Source organism: Eleutherodactylus coqui, chromosome 7, assembly GCF_035609145.1.
Source record: "Eleutherodactylus coqui strain aEleCoq1 chromosome 7, aEleCoq1.hap1, whole genome shotgun sequence".
In the NCBI taxonomy this organism is placed as follows: Eukaryota; Metazoa; Chordata; class Amphibia; order Anura; family Eleutherodactylidae; genus Eleutherodactylus; species Eleutherodactylus coqui.
The window spans coordinates 213995669-214020742 of NC_089843.1; the positions used below are offsets into that span (position 1 = coordinate 213995669).

Here is a 25074-nt window from a genome sequence, read left to right on the forward strand (position 1 = left end):
GCGGTGCAAACCGGAGGCGGTGAACGGCCTTCGTCCCACCTTGTGGGGTGTTTGGCCATCATATGTCTGCGCATGCTGGTGGTGGTGAGGCTGGTGGTGGTGGCTCCCCGGCTGATCTTGGCGCGACAAAGGTTGCACACCACTGTTCGGCGGTCGTCTGCACTCTCAGTGAAAAACTGCCAGACCTTTGAGCACCTCGGCCTCTGCAGGGTAGCATGGCGCGAGGGGGAGCTTTGGGAAACAGTTGGTGGATTATTCAGTCTGGCCCTGCCTCTACCCCTGGCCACCGCACTGCCTCTTCCAACCTGCCCTGCTGCTGCACTTGCCTCCCCCTCTGAAGACCTGTCCTCAGTAGGCGTAGCAAACCAGGTGGGGTCAGTCACCTCATCGTCCTGCTGCTCTTCCTCCGAATCCTCTGTGCGCTCCTCCCTCGGACTTACTCCAATTACTACTACCTGAGTGATAGACAACTGTGTCTCATCGTCATCGTCCTCCTCACCCACTGAAAGCTCTTGAGACAGTTGCCGGAAGTCCCCAGCCTCATCCCCCGGACCCCGGGAACTTTCCAAAGGTTGGGCATCGGTCACGACAAACTCCTCCGGTGGGAGAGGAACCATTGCTGCCCATTCTGGGCAGGGGCCCGGGAACAGTTCGTGGGAGTCTGCCTGCTCCTCAGAATGTGTCATTGTAATGGAGTGAGGAGGCTGGGAGGAAGGAGGAGCAGCAGCCAGAGGATTCAGAGTTGCAGCAGTGGACGGCGCAGAACTCTGGGTGGTCGATAGATTGCTGGATGCACTTTCTGCCATCCACGACAGGACCTGCTCACACTGCTCATTTTCTAATAAAGGTCTACCGCTTGGACCCATTAATTGTGAGATGAATGTGGGGACGCCAGAAACGTGCCTCTCTCCTAATCCCGCAGCAGTCAGCTGCGATATACCTGGATCAGGAGCTCGGCCTGTGCCCACACCCTGACTTGGGCCTCCGCGTCCTCGGCCGCGTCCACGTCCTCTAGGCCTACCCCTACCCCTCAGCATGGTGTATTACCAGTAGTGCAGAAACAGAATGCTGTAATTAAATGTGCCGCTTATTGGCCTGTGGTTGGAGGCTGACTTCCCTTACGGAACGCACAGCAGAGCCAGGAAACAATTTTGCGCACGCCTGTAGTGAGACGTAGGTGCGTATGACTGAGCTAGTGGAATTCACAGCGCAGAACCAGTCAAGTGGCCAAAGGCCAGTAGTAGGCCTTAAGTATTTTGCTTCTATTTTTTTTTTAAATGCTGAGCTGATACAGCAGACAGATACTGTAGGCAGCGTATAATATTATGTATACTGTTTCCCTCTGGCGGGATGACGGCGATCATGTAACAGAGACAGCAGATCCAGGAAACAATTTTGCGCAAGCCTGCTGTAACGCTTAGCTGCGTATTAATTACGACTACTACCCCCAGCAGATAGATACTGTAGGCAGCGTATAATATTATGTATACTCTTTCCCTCTGGCGGGATGACGGCGATCATGTAACAGAGACAGCAGATCCAGGAAACAATTTTGCGCAAGCCTGCTGTAACGCTTAGCTGCGTATTAATTACGACCACTACCCCCCAGCAGATAGATACTGTAGGCAGCGTATAATATTATGTATACTGTTTCCCTCTGGCGGGATGACGGCGATCAATTTTTTGGAAAAAGGCCACTGCCTATATAGCCTGAATATCTCTTTCCCTGCCTCACCAGTACTGGCCCTATACTCTGTACAATGACTGCAGACTGCGGACGCAATGCTCTGCACGGCCGATATACAAAAAAAAAAAAATTGCGCAACACTGCTAAAAGCAGCCTCAACAGTACTGCACATGGTCAGATGTGGCCCTAAGAAGGACCGTTGGGGTTCTTGAAGCCTAAAATAACTCCTAACGCTCTCCCTATAGCAGCTCCGGCACCAGCAGCACTTTCCCTGATCTCTGTCAGAATGCATCTGTGGCGAGCCGTGGGAGGGGCCGATTTATATACTCGGGTGACACCTGATCTCGCCAGCCACTCACTGCAGGGGGGTGGTATAGGGCTTGAACGTCGCAGGGGGAAGTTGTAATGCCTTCCCTGTCTTCCTATAGGCCAGAAAAGCGCGCTAACGTCTCAGAGATGAAAGTGAAAGTAACTCAAACATCGCGTGGTACTCGCCTCAAGTAACGAGCATCTCGAACACGCTAATACTCGAACGAGTATCAAGCTCGGACGAGTACGTTCGCTCATCTCTAATAGTTATTTGATCGCCCCTTAGTCGTCTTTTTTCTAGGGTGAAAAGTCCCAATTTTGATAGCCTCTCTGGGTATTCCAGTCCTCTCATTCTATTTACTAACTTAGTTGCCCTTCTTTGAACCTCCTCAAGCACTGCAACATCCTTCCTGAGCAGCGGTGTCCAGAACTGTACACAGTATTTAATGTGAGGCCTGACAAGTGCCTTATAGTGGGATGATAATGTTCTCATCCTTTGCCCCTATACCTCTTCTAACCCCTTAATGACGCCGCCCTTTTTTTCCATTTTCGTTTTTTTCCTCACCCTTTTAAAAAAATCATAACTCCTTTATTTTTACAGCAACATCACTGTAGCAAGGCTTGTTTTTGTGAGACAAGTTGCAATTTTCAATGATGCTATTTAGAGATGAGCGGGTACCAAAATGCTCAAGTGCTCCAGTGCTCAAGTCAAACTTTTCATAATGCTCGAGAGTCAATGGGAGACTCGAGCGTTTTTCAAGCTGACTGATGCTTTGCATAGGGGAGGTTGTGTGAATAACCTGAAAACATCAGAAGTCATGGAACACCACAGAAACTGATAGGGAACGCCAGGGGCAGCATGCATAGATGGATCTGAGGCTCCCAGGTCCCACTATTAAGCCAAAATGGGGGCAAGAGCTTGTAAAAGTCTCATTAAATCAGTCATGCTTCCTCTGAAAGCTCCAATCCAGTACATCTGATAACTGAAGTAACACGAAACACGGTGTATTTTTTGTTCTGCTTCTCTCCCTGGCCACCCCACTGCCTCTTCCAACCTGTTCTGCTGTGGGTGTTGCCACCCCCTCTGAAGCCCTGTCTTCAGTAGGCTTTGCAAGTCAGATGGGGTCAGTCACCTCATCATCCACTAACTCTTCCTCTGACTCCTCAGTCTGCTCCTCCCTCTGACTTACTGCCCTAACAACAACCTCACTGACAGACAACTGTGTCTCGTCCTTATCATCCACAAATAGCTCCTGAGACAGTAATTCAAAGTCCCCACCCTTATCACCCTGAGTCTGTGAAAGTTCCAATGTTTTGGCATCGGTCACGACAAACTGCTCATGTTGCTGTGGAACCTGTTTTTCAGACTCAGGGCAGGGACCCAAGAAGAGTTCTTGGGTGAATGCCTGTTCAGAATCTCTCCTTTCCCTGGAGTGAGGAGGCTGGGAGGAAGGAGGAGCAGCCTGAGGATTCAGATGTGCAGTGCCTGGGCTAGCGTGAGTGGACTGCGTGGAAGGGTGGGTGTTGAATAAAGCACTTGAGGCATTATCCTCTATCCACATCAGCACCTGATCGCACTGTTGTGATTGTAATAATGGTCTGCCATGTGGACCTTCAAAATGTGAGATGAAGCTGGGGAGGGGAGATACGCGGCGCTCTACTAATCCCTCAGCAGCAGGCACAGTTTCACCCCGCCCAGGACCACGGCCTCTGCCCACACCATCATTGGGACGCCCGCATCCACGTTCTCGACCTCGACCATTACCCCTAGTCTTCATCACTTTTGATAAGGGCAAGAGCAGGGCCAGAAAAAATTAACCCACTGTATAGTGCTGAGAAGTAGGCCTAATTCACCGCACACAGATACTGGTAGCTTTTATAGACTCTGCACAGGGGCAGAAAAAATTAATCAACTGTATAGTGCTGTGAACTGGGGCTAATTCAACGCACACAGAGAATGGTAGATGTGAGATACTCTGCACAGAGGCAGAAAAAATTAACCCAGTGGATAGTGCTGATAACTGCAGCTAATTCACCCCACACAGAGAATGGTAGATGTGAGATACTCTGCACAGGCACAGAAAAAATTATCAATGGTAAATAGAATATAGCCGGGATGCTTGAAAAAAAAAAAACATTGGTGCACTACTGCTCCCAGCCAGCCACAACAGTAATGCACACAATGAGGAGTAGCCCTAAGAAGTACTGTTGGGTTCTTGAAGTCAGGATCCCTACACTAACACATTCCCTATCTGAGCAACTCTTTCCCTGACCTCTGCCAGCATGTGTCTGAGGCAAGCCGCGGGTGGCCCGAGTTTAAGCACTCGGCAGTCACCTGATCCCACCAGCCACTCACTGCGGTAGATGTGCAGAGGGTTGGCACGTCACAGCAGGAAGTGGTAATGCCTCCCCCACATGTTTATTGGCTAAAAAATGGCACTAAACATGCGGGGAAGGGAAATGAATTTTACTCGAGTACCGCGTGGTGCTTGACTCGAGTAGCGAGCATCTTGAGTAGTCTAATACTCGATCGAACATCAAGCTCGGACGAGTGTGCTCACTCATCTCTAGTGCTATTTAAAGTACTATATAATGTACTGAAAAACTTTTAAAAAATTCTAAGTGGAGTAAAATGAAAAAAGAAACTACATTTCGCCATCTTTCTGTGCATCTTGTTTCTATGGCGCACCAACTGCAAAAAAAAAACGACATGATAACTTGATTCTTTGGGTCAGTATGATTCCTACGATACCAAACCTGTATAGTTTTTTTTTCCCTATACTACTCTTTATTTTCAAAGACATTTAATTTTTTTCAATTATTTTATATGGTCGTCTTGTTTTTGATTTTTCCATCGACATAGTTGAGCAAGGGCTCATTTTTTGCAGGATGTCCTGTAGTTTCCACTAGTACCAATTTGGAATACATATGACTTTTTGATCGCTTTTTATTGCGTTTTTTATGTGAGACAGGGTGACTGAAAAAGCGCATTTCTGGCCTTTTTTAAAAAAAAATTTCTGACAAGGTTCACCGTGTGGGCTAAATAAAGTGCTACTTTGATAGATAGGACTTTTACGAACGTGGTCATACCAAATATGTATTTTTCTTTTATGATTTAGATTTTTTAATTACAGATATGGCATATGGGGGGTGATTTAAACTGTTATTACTTTTTTTACAATTAAAAAAAGTTTATTGATCTTTTTTTCCTTTACTGTTAAGTCCCCCTGGGGGACTACAACATGTGATGCTTTGATCGCCTCTGCAGTATGACGTAATGCTATAGCATTACGTCATACTGCATTCTGACAGGCAGCCTATCAAGCCTCCCCACAGGGATGGCATGATAGGCAGTCTCGCAAGGCAGCCCTGGGGCCTTTCAGAAGGCCCCTGGCTGCCATGACACCTGCACGGCTTCCCTGAACATCAATAGGGGGATTTAAATGGCGCTATCAGAATTGACAGTGGTATTTAAAGGGTTAATAACCATGATCGACCGAACGGCCGATTGGAGCTATTGCCCGCGGGTGTCAGCTGTAGTAAACAGCTGACGCCCGTGCTGTATGAAGAGTCGTCACTCCACGACCTCTCTTTATACATACCCTAACACTCCAGGATGTAAATGTATATCTCGGAGCTGGAAGGGGTTAATGCACCCCAAGACTCTATTAGCTTTTGCAGCAACTGACTGGCATTGGTTGCTCCAGTTAAATCTACAATCCACTAGTACCCCCAGGTCTTTTCCCATCTCACTTTTCCCTAGCAGTACCCATTTAATGTATATTGGTGACATCCGCTTTTCCAGCCCATATGCATAACTTTACATTTATCCACATTGAACTTCATTTGTCATTTTTCTGCCCAAGCCACCAGCTTATATAAGTCCTTTTGTAGCTGTACATTGTCCTCCATTGTATTAATTTTGTATCATCTGCAAATATTGATATTTTACTGTGCAGTCCCTCTATCAGGTCTTTGATAAATATATTAAACAGAATGGGGTCTAGTACTAAGCCCTGTGGCCCCCCACTAGTAACGGTGGCCCAATCAGAGTACGAACCATTTATTACCACCCTCTGATTTCCATCTCTGAACCAGTTCTTTACCCAGATACACAGGTTTTCGCCCAGACTGAGCTTATAATTTTATATATCAACCTATTATGCGGCACAGTGTCAAATGCTTTAGAGAAATTCATATATATGAGATCAATAGACTCTTCTAGGTCCAGCCTAGAATTACTTCTTCGTAGAAGCTGATCAGATTGGTCTGACATGATCGACCCCTCATGAAACCGTGCTGATGGGGAGTTATTCCGTTGTTCTCCTTGAGGTATTCTAGAATAGCATCTCTCAAAAACCCCTCAAATATTTTTCCAGTTACTGAAGTGAGACTTACTGGTCTGTAGTTACCAGGCTCTCTTTTGGCCCCCTTTTGTAAATTGGAACCACATTGGCAATGCACCAATCAAATGATACAACCCCAGTCTTGATAGCGTTTAAAAATATAAGAAATAATGGTCCAACTATCACATCACTTAGTTACCTTAGAACCCTTGGGTGTATTCCATCTGGACCCGGAGATTTATCGATTTTAATCCTCTGTAACCGGCTCTGCACTTCCTCTCGTGTTAGGTATGCAATATGTAGTGGGGGTTCATTTTATTCCCCTGCATCTCATGTGACATTTCCTTTTTGTTTGTTAATACCCTTGAAAAGAAACCATTTAATAGATTTGCCTTCCCCATCATCTTCTATGATTTTTCCTGCATTATTTGTTAAAGGGACAGTGCTCTCAGTGCAAATTCGTTTACTGGTAATACAGTTGAAGAATAGTTTAGGGTTATTTTTGCTCTCTTTGGCAATCAATCTTTCTTCCCCCCTCCTTAGCAATTTGAATCTTTTCTTTTTATATTTAGTTTTTTATCTTGTATGATTTTAGCGCTTCTTCGCTCCCTTCTTGTTTTAATAGTCTAAGCACTTTCTTTTTTTTGGTTTATTGCCTTCCCCTACAGTCTTGTCCAGTCACATTGGTTTCCTTCTACTTGTGTTTTTATTTTTTTAAAGGGTATGAATTGCTAACATGAGGTGATTAGGAAGTTTTTTTTCATTAATACATTTTTATTGTATCAAATATCAAAAAATCGAGGCAAATAGCAGTTGTAAGTGCTGCACAAACAAAATTAAAATGTGATTATCAAGTCTAGAATTTTAGACAAATGTATTTCAATAAGATATGTTTTCCATAAGAAAAAGGGGGGGGGGGCATGGGGGATTGATTGGGTTGAGTAAGGGATAATAAAGAAATACCGGGAAGTGGAAAGAGAGAAGAGGGGGCGGGTGAGGTGATGGAAAGGCATAGAAAATTCGCCAACAGAGATCAAACAAAATTTTAGACATCACAACGGGAACAATTTGTTTCCACATAGCTTCATATTTAGTTATAGCATTATTTATAAGGTCAAAGATTATTTCACACATGCCATGTTCAGACATAATTTGTATAAGGTCTTTCACTGAAGGGGGTTCACTCGTTCTCTATTTCCTAGCTAGTAATGATTTTGCTCCAAACAATAAATGACTGATCAAACGTCTATTTTTTGGGTTAATTTCCTCTAAAAAAAAGCAAGGCCACAGCTGGGTTCTTTGGGACCGGACTTTCTGTTAATTTATTTAATATCATATAAACCTCTTTATACCTCTGGTCATGCCCATCAATTTCTAATTGCCATAAATGTTACCCCTTTCTTGATCCAAGAGCTTAATTGTAGATCTTGAATAAAAATTTCCAGAGTTCTTATAGGGATCTGTTTTAATTGGCAGGTAAACGTGGTATTCAAGATTTTTAGAAATTTATCCCAGGCTTCTAAAGTCGCCTTCGTAGGAAGAGAAAGGGGGGCATCTGTACGTTTAATATGAGAGAAGATGTAGCTTTTATGAGTTTCGCATATGCCAATGAAGATAAAGGTATTGAACCCGCCATTTCCGCCTCCATATTAGGCCAGCTGATCGTTGAGGATTGTGTTAACCAGGGGACAGACTGTTTTAGAAGCAGGGCATTGTTATACACTTCTAAATTTGGCAAATCAATTCCACCCTGGGTTCTATGAAGAGATAAAATAGAGAGGGGTACTCTAGGTGGCTTCCCCAGCCAGACATAATTTGCCAATTGTTTTTGGAAATTTGACATAATTGTTTGTGGGATTGGTATTGGTAGATTGCGAAAATAGTATATTATTTGGGGGAGATTTAGCATCTTATAAAGTACCATACGTCCAATCCAAGTAGTATATTGTCTCTTGAAAGCATCCAGTTCTTCTTGGATCTCTTCTAATAGAGGGAGAAAGTCATCAGATACCAACTTTGATAGAGGAAAGCATAGGTGTAAGGAGAATTTATGTGTTTATCAAAGAGAAGACGATCCCAGATCCCGTGCAGAAGTCTGGATCCAGGAGAAATTCAAATCAAACCAACTTTATGTGGTATCAAATAATTTCTACTTTATTCTGAGGTGGACAAAGTATTTATATCCTAAATGACATCACAGTAAAGATTATACCTCCAAAAATGGATAGAATATATGATAGGTTAAGATAAAAAATGATTAACATAAGTTACACCTTCTAGGGTGTATCTATTACATACAATGAGACCACTATGAATTCAGGAGAAAGGAATGCATGTAATACTTTACAGACTTACCCCCTGTAGTGTGTAGCTTCCTGTCTATAGATATGCATACATGGGGGGTCTAGTAGACTATCATCTTTCCTGAGAAGACATGGAGGCCTAAAGAAGGGTTATATTTTAACCCTTTCACTACTCATACCAGTATCATGCTCTACAAGGCAATATAGAATAATTAACTGATACATTGATCTACAATTTTCTTAACATTCCCCACTTTAGATCAATACATCAACACAGTATAATAGTAAATACACATATATAATGACTCTACCACAGACCCCCTGGCTACGGCCCGAAGCTTTATTACCAGGACGCCTGGGTTCACACTTCAAGACTAAGTATATAATTATTTCATATAAAAGCATTACATTGATATATATATATATATATATATATATATATATATATATATATAAAGTCATTCCACCAATTGTACCCACAATTAGGCCCGCCTCCAAGAGAAGCTTGGCCTTGATTTATTATGAGATTGATGTTTCTTTCTTCATATATAAATGATTGTCCATCATGATATAAAATCTTACTTATTGAAATGTCACCCAGTTATTAGAGCAATCCTCCGGTACAATCAGGACACACTGGAATCAAAATGTCACACTTCAAAATCATCAAAGAAAAATGGCGCTTTCTTCATAGAACTTTTAACCATCACTTGTCATAAAAGGTGGTCACCTGACCCAGTAAATCATCCTGTTCTTCGTCATCTTGTATATTTTGGAACATAGTTTTGGTGATGGAAGTGTTAATAAGGTTTTGTAACAGTCCTGGATACATGGAATACAACAACAACCACAGAGTACTAGAATGGAGGCAAATACTGACATAGAGACTAATGTGGAGTATATGACTTGTGACCAGTGTCCGAACAAGTTTTCCAACCAGTCTGTGAATGGATCGTCTATTCCAGAGTTATCAGCTAGTTCATTTGATAATGCATTTAACCCTTCCAGTGCTCGAGTAACACTACCATCAGGTGCTGTGTTATTAGGAATGAAAGTACAACAATATCCTCCAATCATTTTACAAACTCCTCCTTTTTCTGCTAGTAACATATCAAGAGCCATTTCTATGTTGCCATGCAATGTGTAAGGTGTGTCCTAGTTGTTCCTCTAGGCCCCTGATTGCATCTCTTGTATAATTAACAAATCTCTGTTGGTTATAGTATGTGTAATTAATCCAGTCTACATCTTTATTCACTGTTACCCACCATACGAGAAGAGACTCAAACCCCCTGCAGCCATCCGATTTCTCGCCCCATACTCGTCCGGTACCCCCCTTGGGACCCCGATGGGTCAGAGGAACCTTTGGAAGAGGTGTTCCTAGTTCTCCGGACACGGCCCTTGCTGTTGCCCTCGGAGGTCATGAGGTACACAGGCATTATCAGTTGTACCAAGCACAATCCCGTTAGGGGCTGTACCTGGCACCTGTTCTAGGCCCGGTCACCACACAACCATCACACGTCTGTGCGTGCTCTCTGTAGCTCAGGCCATATCCCAGAGACAGCGTGCCCTTACGGTTCTCCTCTCCGCACAGTATCCCTCAGGCAGTCTCCCGTAGTCTGCCTTGGTCCCATTACCAGGTAGCGCGAAGCAAGCATGACCCCAGGATCAGAGGCAACAGCAGGTATTTGGTCCCCGCTCACAGGTGGAAACAGCAAACTCAATGTATAACATGGATCACTTATCTGTGGGGGGTAGGTACAGTGAAGAAGCTTAATCACACATTTTACGTTCATCACAGCGTGAGGACTTGTCATTAACTTTTATCTATCGTGGGGTCAAGTCTTTCTATCTTATATAATTATTAATAACATTCTCTATACACAATATTTACTGCATAACATTAAGATTCACACAACTACTACTACTCCAATCATCTGCAGTCGCTTGATCCTCCAACGTTAACAACCCCCCTCAGGAATTTCTCTTATCAAGGAGAGGTGATGGAGTAAGATGAACAGAGCTTTAGCTGTGTCTGCCTCCTACAGCTAACTGCAGCATCCTTGGGATATCCTCCCCTTAATAGGGACACTCAGCTCTCACATTATCAACAACTTCATTATTATTATATCTTACATGACATTATCACATTGAAAACACCATTTAACAATCAAAATCACTGCAAACCAATCACAGAACGGACATGTACACAAATAACAGCAAGAATGGACGTTCCCTGTTCACACAGGTTTATACTAAACTTCATTCCTGATCATCTTCATTACAGGTCTATTCATATCAAGCAAGCAGAGCATGGCTAGAGTCAGTCACACTCCCCCCCCTCCCTTTTTCTCACTGAACTCTAAAGCTAAAAAGTGGGGGTGAGGGTGAAAGAAGCATTCCCATGTAACAGACGATTTAACCATTTGTGAGCTGACCCCATCTTATAGCACACACTTAATAAGATAGACAACATATCATCAACACACAGAGGACAGTGATGGAGGCTGCTGACTATTCCTATGCAGTTCAGAGAAGGCACTAATCACTGGTGTTGTATACTACAAGTGCAAACATTGGGATGCCAGGTAGAAGGTACAGCTATGGGATGTAAGGAGCCAAGATGGCGTCTGGGCGGCGGCCGAAGGTATTACAGCAGGTACTAAAATGGCCGCAGGCCATGACTAGCACTAAGATGGCAGTCAGGAACGTGGCCTGACTAGGAGTACAATCAAGCCAGGCAAGCATCTAGCCACGCCTTACCCCTTTGTGTGCAATGCCAACAAGTCCCTCATCTGACACACATCTATAATAATCTTTGTGTATAGCGCCAACATATCCCGCAGCGCTTACATAGACAGGGGATACAGAAAGACAGAAGTACAAACATTACAGAACCACGGTTACATAGTAATCAGCTGATGGAAACAATAGGGGTGAGGGTCCTGCTCCAACGAGCTTACATACTACAAGTAATGGGGGGATACAGAAGGTAAAGGGATGGAGATGTGCACGGTATGGCGAGGTAGGGATGTGCACGGTATGGCGGGGTGGAGATGTGCACAGTATGGCACTCGTCACTCCTTCTATAGAAGTTACACCCCGCGCTCTCCCAGCATCCCCCATGTGTAGGACGGCGCCCCCTCCTGGTCTTATACTCCCTTCTGCATTGTTTAGCACAAATAATACAAGACAAAATTTTTTTTTTTTTTAGAGTAGTTTGTAAACCCCTAGGCTGTGAACACTGTCCATATGAGTGCTACCATCCCCCCTGTTGAGACATGACACAGCCCATGGCTCAAAACTGCTGCACATCTGAAGAACAATTTAGGTAAGATAGCTTTTTTTTTTTTTTTTTTTTTAACGGAGATGTACAGCCCATCTACAAAGGGTGTATTCAGCATCTACAGGAGATACCTCCTGCAGATCTGGTCTGGATAACACCTCATGTGCCATCTCTCCTAGACAGTTGTATGGGGGACCGTCTGAAGAAATAGGCAGTAAGGTAAATGGATGGAGCGTAGTACATCCCTAGGTTGTCAGGTGTGGCTGTGAGTAGTAGTGTCCTGCAGGGGGATGTTTAGAAGGACTAAGATATGAGTATAACTAACTGTGTGCGGTACTCAGTGTGTGGGGGGACAGCACTATAGTGGCAGAAGGTCTGACTACCACTTGTATACAGGCTGGGAGTGCTCGGCCACTGGATCTAGTCTGCTTCCCACCGTGTTCCTGAGTTAATACAGAGGTGATATATCCTTCTCCTGAGTCAACAGTTAGCACAAAGGGCTTGCTCTAGTTCAGCAGCCCCCCAGACTGATGTGCCCACCAGAGTCTGTTTTAACCTGACAAAGGCTTCCTCAGAGGCCCATCTCACTGGATCCTGCCGGCTGCAGCCAGAGGGTCATCATAGATGATTCTGGTAAGAAGCGCTGTCAGAGATGCAGAATTTGAGATCCAGGAGCTGTAGAAGTTTGTCTGTTACGATCGTGTGGGCAGGCAAAGCACGGAACCCACATGATCATGACCAAAGGGGACGCACACGGGTATCACCAGGGTCACACGGGACTCACACCGGTTTCAGGCAACTGACCCTGTGCTACAAGGGAGGATGACAGTGGCCCTACCTAAGCGGGGACATTGCCCTAATAAGGGCAGCCCAGCGGTCTTCGGATCTGGGCCCTAGCTGATCCTAGGAGCCACACACCAGAACAGGATGCATTCACATGCCACATGACAGACCCAGAATACACTGCATACAACATGCAACCACTAGTACCAGATTGGAAGCTGAATATAAATACCAGGTATTAGTTGACATGTTGTACAAGATGTTGAAAGCTAGCAGGCCACTTCACGGCTCCTGGTTATACTGCTAGTCCCTACACTAACCAGGAGTCTAGCAGAACCAGACAGCATTCACACAGACCGCTGCAACAGGACAGGACACAGCTAGCAGGACACACAGCAAGCTAACACAAAACTGACAGAATATAAACGTACAAACGGACATGAACCTGATCACACTGCAAACCTCACCAGACAAGCATTCATGACGGCCCACCTGAGGGGCCATATAGACTGACCAGGGGATTGGCTAGCAGACAGTACCACACCCAGCCTGCTCAATCATTAACCCTGTGAGTGCTGTGCTGCTGGAAACACAATAGAACAACATATCCCAGCAGCACACGTAACATTGTCATTCCCAAAGAGGACATCATTTGCTCATAGTTTTGGGACCTCCAGAATTGCTTGCCTACCTTCATCTGACAGGTTATGCCCCAAATATTTAACCGTTTGCTGACCGTATTGGAGTTTCTACCTGTTTACTTTTATGGCCTTGCTCATAAATAAACCTCAAGAGTGCGACTGTGTCCCCCCCACAATTCTCTCCACTGTCTGCTGCTGACTACCAACATGCAGTAGTCGCTGACTACCTCTAAGAGGCTGGAACTGGGCTAAGTGTACTGACATAGCCTGGGAGACAATTGTTGGAGATTCACAGCAGCCCTGAGGTACTCTGGTGAAGGTATACCTAATTTTATCATAATATCTCATCACAACACATTTACTGGACATATTCAAGACTACATAATCTGACATTTCACAGGCTTATTTGTCTCTAGGTCTGTTATAACTGGTTCAGAGAGGGATTCCCTGTGGGTCCGGCCATTAACCCCTCTTACCAGGATATGACTATTAATACATTTTACATTGGCTACATATTGGGATGTATTAATGCCCTGGTCGCTCCTGAGCCCACCAGGAAAGTAATCATCCGCCCATTCACCTGGAGATCTATCTCAGGCAGTGGAGATTGCCATGAGATCCTCCAAGTGTTGTACATCCACCTCTTCTAGTCATTTTTCCCAAGGTGTCCGAGAGTATTCGTTCTCTGGACATCCTCGGGCAATATGACCAGATTTCCCACAATTCCAACACACAATTGAGTCCCTGAACGGCACCCGACCTCTGCTTCTCCCTCTACCTCTACTTCCACGTCCTCTCGCTGTCCAATGACCTCTCTGACTTTCCTGAACCATCGCATCACATTCTTCCCCCTGTATAAAAACCCTCACTCTCTCACCCTTCTTTCCCTTCTCTTTGTAACACTTTTCTGCATGTTTTGCATATTGCAAAACATCCTGCAACGATCTCATCCTCAGGGTAACCATGTATCTCACTATATAACCTCCTATTCCCTTCTGATTATACTATGGAAGGGGTCCACCATCTCCTCCCCTCCCATTCTAATTTCCTTCTACAGAACTCCAATCTGGCCATAGAATTCTTCTATCTGCTCTCTCTATTTTTCATTCAATTGGCACTCCTCATTAACCCTTTGAATTGTTCATCAAACTGTCGGGCGTCTATTTTTATATGGGCGTGACAGTTTGGGGCTTCTTTTAACCAGACTTCAGCAGCGGATAATCCGTATTTCTGCTGATCTTTTAGCTGATTTTGTCCGTATTTTATCACATAATTCTTTACAACTAGGAACTCTTAATTTATTTATTTATTCCACTCATCTCAATCACTCACACATTCGCTTCATGCAATATAAGACAGCAATACAAATAGTACATTATATTAGTAGGCGGCCGCCCTCTTCATATTCTTAGTTACTCTATAACACAATATCAAAGAGAAAGTAATAGAAAGATAAGAAGTAAAGTTCCTGGACACCCCTGTGTCCCATGACGTCATCTAACCACTTTTTACGTGTCGCACGGAGTTAATTCTTTCCTGTAGCCTTCTCACAATGGCTATGGTCTCACATAGACTACTGCTATTGCCCCTTTGGCAACCCATTCGTCTATACTTCTCATTTACCTTACACATTTCACATAGACTACTGCTATTGTCCCTTCGTCTATGATTGCCTCTCATTTACAATACACATTGTAAATTCTACTAACACTAAAGTATACAGAAGAAGAAGAAGAGAGAAGAGAAGTTTAACCATTGTTATACTTACTACACGTTATCTGGGAGGCTTCCAAATTCTCCGGCTAGTTCGGAAAAACGTCACTGTTTCAGACAGGATGCCCGACTGGCCTCTAATTACGTCTAAGCAAGACGGAGGTCTTTTAATGATCGGAGAGTACTTCAGACCCACCTTTTCACAGCCAGGCTGTCCTCTCCCTCTGCAGTGAGTGATTCCGGTTCGAAGGACCAAAAATGTAAGGAGAATTTATGTGTTTATCAAAGAGAAGACGATCCCAGATCCCGTGCAGAAGTCTGGATCCAGGAGAAATTCAAATCAAACCAACTTTATGTGGTATCAAATAATTTCTACTTTATTCTGAGGTGGACAAAGTATTTATATCCTAAATGACATCACAGTAAAGATTATACCTCCAAAAATGGATAGAATATATGATAGGTTAAGATAAAAAATGATTAACATAAGTTACACCTTCTAGGGTGTATCTATTACATACAATGAGACCACTATGAATTCAGGAGAAAGGAATGCATGTAATACTTTACAGACTTACCCCCTGTAGTGTGTAGCTTCCTGTCTATAGATATGCATACATGGGGGGTCTAGTAGACTATCATCTTTCCTGAGAAGACATGGAGGCCTAAAGAAGGGTTATATTTTAACCCTTTCACTACTCATACCAGTATCATGCTCTACAAGGCAATATAGAATAATTAACTGATACATTGATCTACAATTTTCTTAACAATAGGTTAATACCTAGATAGGGTATATTTTTTGTTTGCCATTGAAATACTGAATATTTCCATCAAAGCCAAATTTTTCCAGAACTAAGAAGGCATAGCCCCAATGTAGCCTGTCAAAGGCCTTTTCAGCATCTAGAGCAAGAAAAATGGCAAACGTACGTGAGGAATCTAGCTTTGACATAAGATTCAAAATTCTTCTTGTTCCATCAGGTGCCTATCTCCCTTTTGTAAAACCTACTTGATCTGAATGAATAATGTCTGGTAGAATTTTTAAAATTTCCTTATGTGAGATGGGTTGGTTCAGAAAACTACTCTGACGGACGGGAGGTTAACATTAGATAGAAATGATAAGATCTCTTGTCATGTCGGCTGGGGAATGGAGGTATCCTCTTTTAAATTGTATAATTTTTTAAACAAAATTTACTGAAGCAGTCAGCTATTTGTTTTGGATGGAATATTTTTTTCCCTGGAGTGTCTGGAAATAAAATATAAGGTACGTTTGCTTTTAGATTCTTCTTTTTAATTAATCCTGCCATCATCCGGGAGGAGTGTTGTTTGATATGTAATAATTTGCTCTAGAAAATTTCTTGGACTTGTTAACATTTTCTAGTAAGATATTGCGCAGCTTCTGGCATAGCTTAAAAAAATTATTATGTTCTGCTTCTGAGGGGGAGGATTGAAGAATTCGTTCCGTGTTTGATATTTGAAGGAGCACTTCAGATACCCGTAATTCCTTTTCTTTTTTAAATTTGGCACTCATCTTAATGAGGACTCCTCTGATAAAGGCTTCATGTGCATTCCAGACCATAAGAGCTGAAACCTCCGGAGTGGTGTTAATAGTAAAATATTCTGTTAAAGCCTCAGAAGTATTTTTAAGATATTGTGGGAGCCCCATCAAGCAGAGGTTGCTCCTCCAGGTCTTGGCCCCTCCTCCATTGTGTCCCCACAAGAAGGTAGTTAATATCAGTGCATAATCAGACCAGGTGGCAGTACCAATTTTCGCCTCTGTAACACAAGGTAATGACCATCTATCCACCAATACTAGGTCTATTTGATAGAAGGTTTTATGTTGAGGGGAGTAGAAAGTATATTCTCTAGATGAAGCATTTAAGCATCGGAATATATCATAAAATGCTTCTTTCCGGAGCCAGTTCTACAGTTCCCAGGGAGATGACATGAAGAATCCATAGCTCTATCCGGAAGGAGATTAATATCTCCACAAATTATTAATCTGCCTTTTTCATGCCTCCGCAGTTTCTTAATAGTTTTGTTCAGAAATCTTATCTGTGCGGAATAATGCTATAAGATAATGTGGAATTGGTCGGATGTCTTCTAATACCAGATAAGGCAAACATTACTGTAAATACAGCCTTAGATTCTTTCCAAAGAATCATAGACATTTAGAACAAATCAGAGCAACAAGCTCGTAAAGCATGAAATAGGGCTTGTACATAGGGGGTGGGAAAAATCACACAAGTCCGTAGAACATAAATTGGGCTTGTACTTGGGGGTTGGCAAAGTCCACTTGTTTGAAAACTACAACTGAAATATCAGAAAGTCCTTCTTGGACACCATTATTTATATTCAGTGACCTAGATCATCAGACATAGGGTTTTTCTCGTGGGTTCTAGGACGCCTAGACGAGACTGCAGACGTGGCCTATAATATGCGTATACAGGAAGACATTATGCTAGTCGCTTCTTCCGGTTTAGAACAAAATGTGGGTAAATCCATCTTTTTGGATAATTAGCTTAGATCCTCCTGCCATGATTCCTCTTGACCCACATTGCTGTATCTACCGAGGACATGAAGGTGGGAGAAAACAAATTAGTATGAACATAGCCTCAACATTTTGAAAGATCAATTAATAAACAGGCCTTAACTAGTGACACTAATTAACCCAGTCTCATTTGTAGCCTCCATTGTGCATTAGGCAAAAAGAAGCATTGCTAGAGGCAGGTTTATTTTGCCTATGTGGGTCATGTGGTCTTATGCTTCCCAAAACAAGCCAATTCTTAATAAAATGCTAACATATGCTGCTGAATGAGATAACTTTATCAAAAGGGCTATTAACCAGACAGTGCATGACCCTTAAATATGGGGGGAGAGTATACAGCCATGTGGCTGAAACACTAAATGATTATCCTTTCTGAAGGACTTAAAGCAGACTGCCACTAAAGTAACTATTGGTGTGAACAATTTTTAAGGCCCACGAAAGCCCATCAGGGTGGGAAGTCTAGTCTGTGACTGCAGACACAGTGGGAGGACAAACCATGCATTTAAATAGTTACGCAAACAATGTGAGTTGCTTTTAAGTGTCTTTACAGGAGTTATTTATACAATGATAGTGGCTTTTACAGCATACAAACATCACCCACCTACTGGTGGCCCCTACTGCAATATGCATTTATACTTAAGGGGGAAGCTCCATAATGGGCCGCAGAAAATACATTTGTTACGAAAATTTGAAGCATGCCGTCATGAAGAGCCATGCTCTCAACCTTGATGGATAGATTTGTGAAACGCATCACGGCTGGAGGACCACGATGTCATGACTTTTGTGACTAAAAACAGATAATACAACAGAAAACACAGTAATCTAACAAATGTCAACGCAGCACAAACATAAGAAAGGGAAAAAACATACATCCAAGAACGTGTACAATATCAGGACACTAAATAAAGTCAGACCAAATGGGGCAACGCATAAGGAAATGGTAAGGCCAGCATCTACATAAAGATAACTTAAAGGCACATACACGGCGACCATAGTTCACAGACACGGTGACAAACACAGACGCATTACAGATATTTATGAACAATTTGGGGCTGAGAGAGCAATCATTTGGAGATAACGTGGTTTTGCAAAAGCAATAGCATAGTGTGAGCAGGGTGAAAAAGTTAACATTAAATTGTATTCACGCTTTTGTTGCCAGGTATTGACGTTGAAAGAGCGCCATTGTCATTTAAACGTCGCTTGTTGTACCTCCTCCCACAACTGGCTTTTCTTGCCTCGATTCTTATATGTGATGGTGTTGGGTGTCTCAAGGGGACCCTTCAGCTGATGCTGTCTGCTTCCCAATTAGTCTGGATGCGAGCTCTCGGAGGATTCAATGGACAACCACACCGTATGTAGTAAACCAAGTGAATGCCTAGTTTATTAAACAAGCTCAGAGATTATATAGGAACTCGCTCACGCAGGGTACGAGAAGTAACATTTCCTTAAACAAAACAATGTTTCAGCACATTGCCGAGGTCAACAGAACATTTTAAGAAAAACAACTTATTATTAAACAATGTGTGCTTCGACAAGTTACAAAGACATGCTCCCACGTATTGTGGTTAAGCTTATCTGGGAACAGGACCTTGACTGTCTTCCCAGAGCAGGGCGCGGAGCGCAAAACATAATGATTCAGTGAAATACAACTTATTTTTCTCTATTTAGCCCTTGACTATCCAAAAAAACAGAATTAACCCCTCACATTTCCCCCATTTGGACATAGGGTCCACCATCATGCTAGGTACTTCACCCGAGTGGTGCCGGCTCCTGCCAGATTCCCGGTGCCATATGGTAGTCCCGAAGTCCATACGGGTTAAAGTTTAGCAAAAGCTCCTTCGCTACAGCGTGTAACACAAGACATGATTACCTTTAAAGCAACGTATATGACGAGTAAAATCATTAACACTTGAAGTATACTTTGCAGGATCCCCATGAACCATCCTCCCAGACCGGAGAACCAACTGTCAAGGTTCAAAAAACTAAATGTGTTACCCCACCAGCTATCCCTGGTTTCTGAGTTTTCTTTGTCGTATTGTGCTCTCATCTTATGAATATCTTCTAACTTCTTTCTAATCTGCATCACCCCTTGGTCGTCTATATAATGACAACAGGTAGGGCCGACTATTTGACACATGCCCCCCTGGGAGGCAGTCAGATAGTCTAACACTACAGTGTGTTGGTTAGTCACTATTATTAACTGGTTTTGAACTGCTACTGTGGTGTTCAAGACTCCCAGGATGTCCCATATTTGGTCATCCAAGTAGTCTGTAGTCTCCACTAGCTTGCCGTAGGTTTGCATTAACATCGGGTACACAAACAGAACACTAAAGAAAGCATTCATTTTTCCCATTTGTACTACATGGGGTCTACCGCTTTTCCTTGGTGTGTTGTCCGCCTTCCTCCTGTACATAGTGTGTTTTGGGATAGCTCTCATGTCTAACCTGTCCAAGATGAAGGTGGCTGGTGTTAGTCTTACTAGAGTGCAGGTAGCATTGATTCCACTGGGGAGCCATTTGTATGCTCCTTCCCCACAAGCCCAATACATTCCAGTAGGTAACTCATAATAAACTGAGAATTCGGCTATTAATCGATGTGCGAAGGATACAAATGCCGCTCCAGTCTTGTTACAAGTGGTCTTGTTTGTAACCAGTGAACATGACACATTTGGGCTTTTACCAAATAGTGGAGCGTGGGCCCATATAGGGTCGTGTACCTGGGCCTTGAGCATTTATGTAGAACTAGAGGTTTGTGTTTCGTTAAAGCTAACCTTTAATCCTTCGTCGGGTAGTTTTCCTAAAACTATACTCTTAGTTCTATTCTGGACGTGCCATGTGTTTTCCCTATAAATCAGATCCCTTACCAGCGGGTTATTACCAGTCAGATTTGCTTGCTACCATGGCAGATTAGCCCACCCCGCGATAGGTAGTCTAACTGTGGTGTTCCACCACTCCCTGGTCTCCTTGGCGGTAGAGACGCCCTTTGTTTCATTTGTCCATGCAAGCAATTCTTCCGGTGGTACAGGAACAGCCAGGAAAGGAAGACTAGTGGCAGTTACGGGTGCGTGTGTGCAAATCCAACAGTCCTTCACCTGTGAAGTGTTCAGTCCATCTTCCAGTATTTGGTGATGTCTAACAAAGTGGTTCTGGGCATTGTCTTTTTGCACCCTCTCATAGGGGGCGAAGCAGGGCGTGAAAAGCCCCATTAGTCCCAAACAAGCAACAGTTCCTTCATTTTGTCTCCTCAGGTGCCTGGACCTTCTTGCAGTGTGAAGCGTGGATCCAGGTGCCTTTTCCTTCTACTTTCACCAAGGTAGGTGTGGTCAGCAGGACTTGATAGGGCCCCTCGAATCTGGGCTCTAGGGATTTCCGGACATGCCTCTTTACGACCACCCAGTCTCCAGGTTGCGTGATCCCAGAGTGTGATCCCTCTAGGTTGTCTGGATCTGGAATGGAAGAAAACACTAGATTATGTGTTACTTTCAGTTGGTCACACAGGTGCTTTATGTATCCGGCTACTGTGTCATAGCCCTGCTGTAGGGCCTGTGGATGATACAGCCCCAATCTTGGCACAGAGCCAAACAAAACTTCATAAGGGGACAGACCTGTCTTTCTGTTGGATGTGGTACGGACTAAATACAGTGCTATGGGCAAGCACTCTGGCCATGGTTTCTTTGTCTCAGCCATGGCTTTCTGGATTTTTAACTTGAGTGTACCATTTAGTCTTTCCAATTTGCCTGAACTCTGCGGGTGGTATGGAGTGTGAAACACTTGTTCCACCCCAAGGGCTGACATCACCTCTTGCATCACCTCACCTGGAAAATGTGTACCTCTGTCACTCTCGATTGTCTCTGGCACCCCAAATCTACATACAAGTTCTGACAGGAGCTTCTTTGCCGTGCATTGTGCGGTGGCTTTGACCACAGGGTAGGCCTCAGGCCACCCGGAGAACAGGTCCACGCACACGAGGACGTACTCATACCTGCCTGATTTGGGAAGTTGAATGTAATCGATCTGCAATCTCTGAAAAGGATACAGTGGTCTGAGGGTGCACTTCCGAGGGGTCTTCACCACTTGACCTGGGTTGTGCAGGGCGCACACTTCACATGCCTTCACATATGCCTTCGACATCCTGTCGAACCCTGGAGCATACCATACCTTGTCTATCACCGAAACCATAGCATTCCTGGAGGCATGCACCTTACCATGAGCTAAGTCCGCCACCTGCTGGAAGGCGACTGCAGGCAAACACATTCTATTTCCCATTCTCCACATTCCATCAACATACTTAGCACCTGCCTTGGTCCACTGCTCTACCTCACTTCCCGTGGCTGTGAGCCCCAGTTCTGATGGAACAGTGAGACCAGAATCTACCTTGTAGCACATGGGGTCTTGTGTCTTTGCCAGGAGGGCAGCAGCCTTGGCTGCCTTGTCTGCTCTGTCATTGCCCTTGTTCTCTGGCGACTGCCCCTGCGTGTGTGCTTTTACCTTTATGATGGCCACCTGTTCTGGCAACAGTATGGCCTGCATTAGTCTACCTACCGCAACACCATTCTTAATAGGTTTACCTTGTGCCGGGAGGAAGCTCCTGGACCGCCAGATGGGTCCATAATCATGTGCGATGCCGAACGCGTACCTAGAATCAGTGTAGATGTTGGCAGTGGTACCTTTTGCAATCGAACAGGCCTCAGTCAGAGCACAGAGCTCAGCCTCCTGAGCTGACATGTGTGGCGGCAGTGGTTGTTGTACCAGTATCTCATTCAGTGTGACTACTGCAAATCCTGTTACAAATTTTACTTCATCATTCAGGTATCTAGATCCGTCCACAAACAGCTCAAACTGGGGGTTCTGCAGGGGCTTATCTGTGACATGCGCGAACCCAGCTGTTTCCTGGGCCATAAGGGCCACACAGTCATGCTGGTGTTCGGCGTCAAATGCCTCCTGCTCGTCAGTCAGAGAGTTGTAAAACAACTGATCTCCTGTACTTACTCCCCCATTTGAATCTTCGTCACCTAATGGAAGTAAGGTGGCTGGATTCAAGGTAGTGCACCTTTGGAATGAGATGTTCGAGGAGGAATGGACTGCTAGTTCCATTTTTATCTGTCTTGCAAGGGACAGATGACGACGGCCTACCTGAGTCAGGATACCATGTATGTCATGTGGGGTATAGACCACCATAGTGTGATCTAATACAACGTCAGAACTTTGGTCCAGTAGTGCCTGAACTGCCAGAACCGCTAGGACGCATGATGGGCATCCTCTGGCCATCGCGTCCAAATGGGCACTGTAGTATTCTACAGGGCGCTTTTTGTCACCATGCATTTGTGTCAGTACAGCGGTGGCGTGTCCCGCCATCTCAGTTACGTACCGCTGGAAGGGTTTGTCATAGTCTGGCAGCCCCAGTGCGGGTGCACTGGTTATCTGTATTTTCAGCTGATGGAAGGCTGATTCGGCCTGTGAGATCAGGGCAAATGGCTGTGAACCCAAACAGTCGTACAGAGACTGCATGGTCATGGAGGCAGAGCGTATCCATGGCTGACAGTATGAGACCAGTCCCAAGAAGGTAAGCAACTGGGCATGGGAGGTGGGAAGTTGCATGTCACTTACCACCTTCGTGCGTTCCGGCATCAGGTGTTTGGTACCTGGACCTAGGCAGTGGCCCAGGAACACTACGTGGAACTTGCAGAACTGAAGTTTCTCTTTGCTGGCTTTGCAGCCACTCTGATGGAGGAAACACAAAAGGCTTAGTGATGCATTGAGGCAACTATTTGGGTCAGGAGCACACAAAAGTAAGTCATCAACATACTGCAACAGGGCAGTGCCCTCCGGGATTGGCCAGGCGTCCAATACCAGCTTTAGCATCTGGTGAACTGGTTTGGGCTATTCTGTGCCCCTTGTGGCAGCACTGTCCAGCAGTACTGCTTTCCTCTGAAAGTAAATGCAAACAAATACTAACAGTCTGGGTGCAGAGGGACTGAAAAGAATGCGTTTGCAAGATCTATCACTGTATAGCATTTGGTGTCCGAGGGGATCGTAGACAACAAAGTATGGGGATTGGGCACGATCGGAGTTTCTAGTACTGTGACCTTGTTAATCTCTCGTAGGTCATGAACCATTCTATATGTGTCTGGCTGGCCCTTTATACCCTTTTTCTTAACGGGGAACAAAGGGGTATTGGCTGGGGAGACACATTCCTTGAGGGCTTTAAGTTGACATAAAGAAGAGACGGTGTCTGCAATTGCATCTTCCTGGGCATGTGCCAGGGTGTACTGACGGACCATGGGGACTTTTTCCCCTTCTTTTAGGTAAATCATTACTGGTGGGACTGACAGTCTGCCGAGGTCCATCTTACTGTTAGCCCAAAGGCCCGAAGGAACGACACTAAGAGCAGGACCTTGACTGTCTCCCCAGAGCAGGGCGCGGAGCGCAAAACATAATGATTCAGTGAAATACAACTTATTTTTCTCTATTTAGCCCTTGACTATCCTTAAAACCAGAATTAACCCCTCACACTGGTGTGCATATCCCACGACATGGGGCGACTCTCGACAGCGCGGAGCATCTCTCTCTCTTATCCATGTTTGTTTTTGTAAATGTCTGCCATACTTAAACTACACTACAAGGAAACTTTTTATAGTGGACGCACTTAGAGGCGAGTAACATACACCCATAATTAATCGATAACAGTTGTGAACAATTCGAACAGCAGAGCTTTTGGCGAATGGAAGTGGCCAGATTTACATATGCTTTAACAAAGGGGAGCATACTCAGCAGGTGTGGAATTACATGAATCTAGGTCCAACATAATTACAGACGATTGCAATATTCAGGTGCAGAAAATGGAAATTCTATCAAGTATGTAAAATGTGTAATATTATATTTTTGTCATAAACAGAGGCCGACTAGATTTTACACGAGAGCAGCTGACTTAAATTAAACAACAAACAAAACCGCTGCAAAAATGCATGCGTCTATGAGCCTTCGCTAGGAGGGGCACGGGCAATGCAAAGCTTCTTTAAATGCCTCCATTTACATGACCCCTTTGCCCAGAAGTTACACAGTAGCCCCATAACAGGAACACATCATCAGCATTTGCAATTGATTTCACTTTCACATAGAAGCCTATGCACCCGTTCAGATGATCGGAGTACAGTGCAGCGAGTTCTAAAGAACACAATAGCAGGCAATGGGAATTCCAGCGTTTTTGAGAAAATTATTTGCAAATGCAGAACGCAGATAGCCACATTCTAAACTCTGCTGTCCTATAGTTTGCTTTGCAGACTTTTTTGCACATGTAAAATTCGGACATGTGACCGCTGCCATTGAAAAGCATTGGTTCTAATAGATGCAAATTGCAAACGCAGAAAACACGCGCAGCAAACAAACACCTGTCTGACTGAGCCCTAAGAGTGTGGTGCTGGAATTGGAGATGGGGTACTTTTCTGTGGTCGAACCTGAATTA

General features: G+C 44.2%; 1 protein-coding gene across 1 annotated transcript in view; it reads left to right on the forward strand.

Annotated features, from left to right (window-relative positions):
- Positions 1-23143: 23143 nt before the first annotated feature.
- LOC136573593 (vomeronasal type-2 receptor 26-like) overlaps positions 23144-25074 on the forward strand; it is a 50559-nt gene continuing 48628 nt past the window's right edge. The window contains exon 1 of the mRNA XM_066574865.1: positions 23144-23175. Coding sequence (XP_066430962.1) covers positions 23144-23175 — 32 coding nt within the window. The remainder of the gene's footprint in view (positions 23176-25074) is intronic.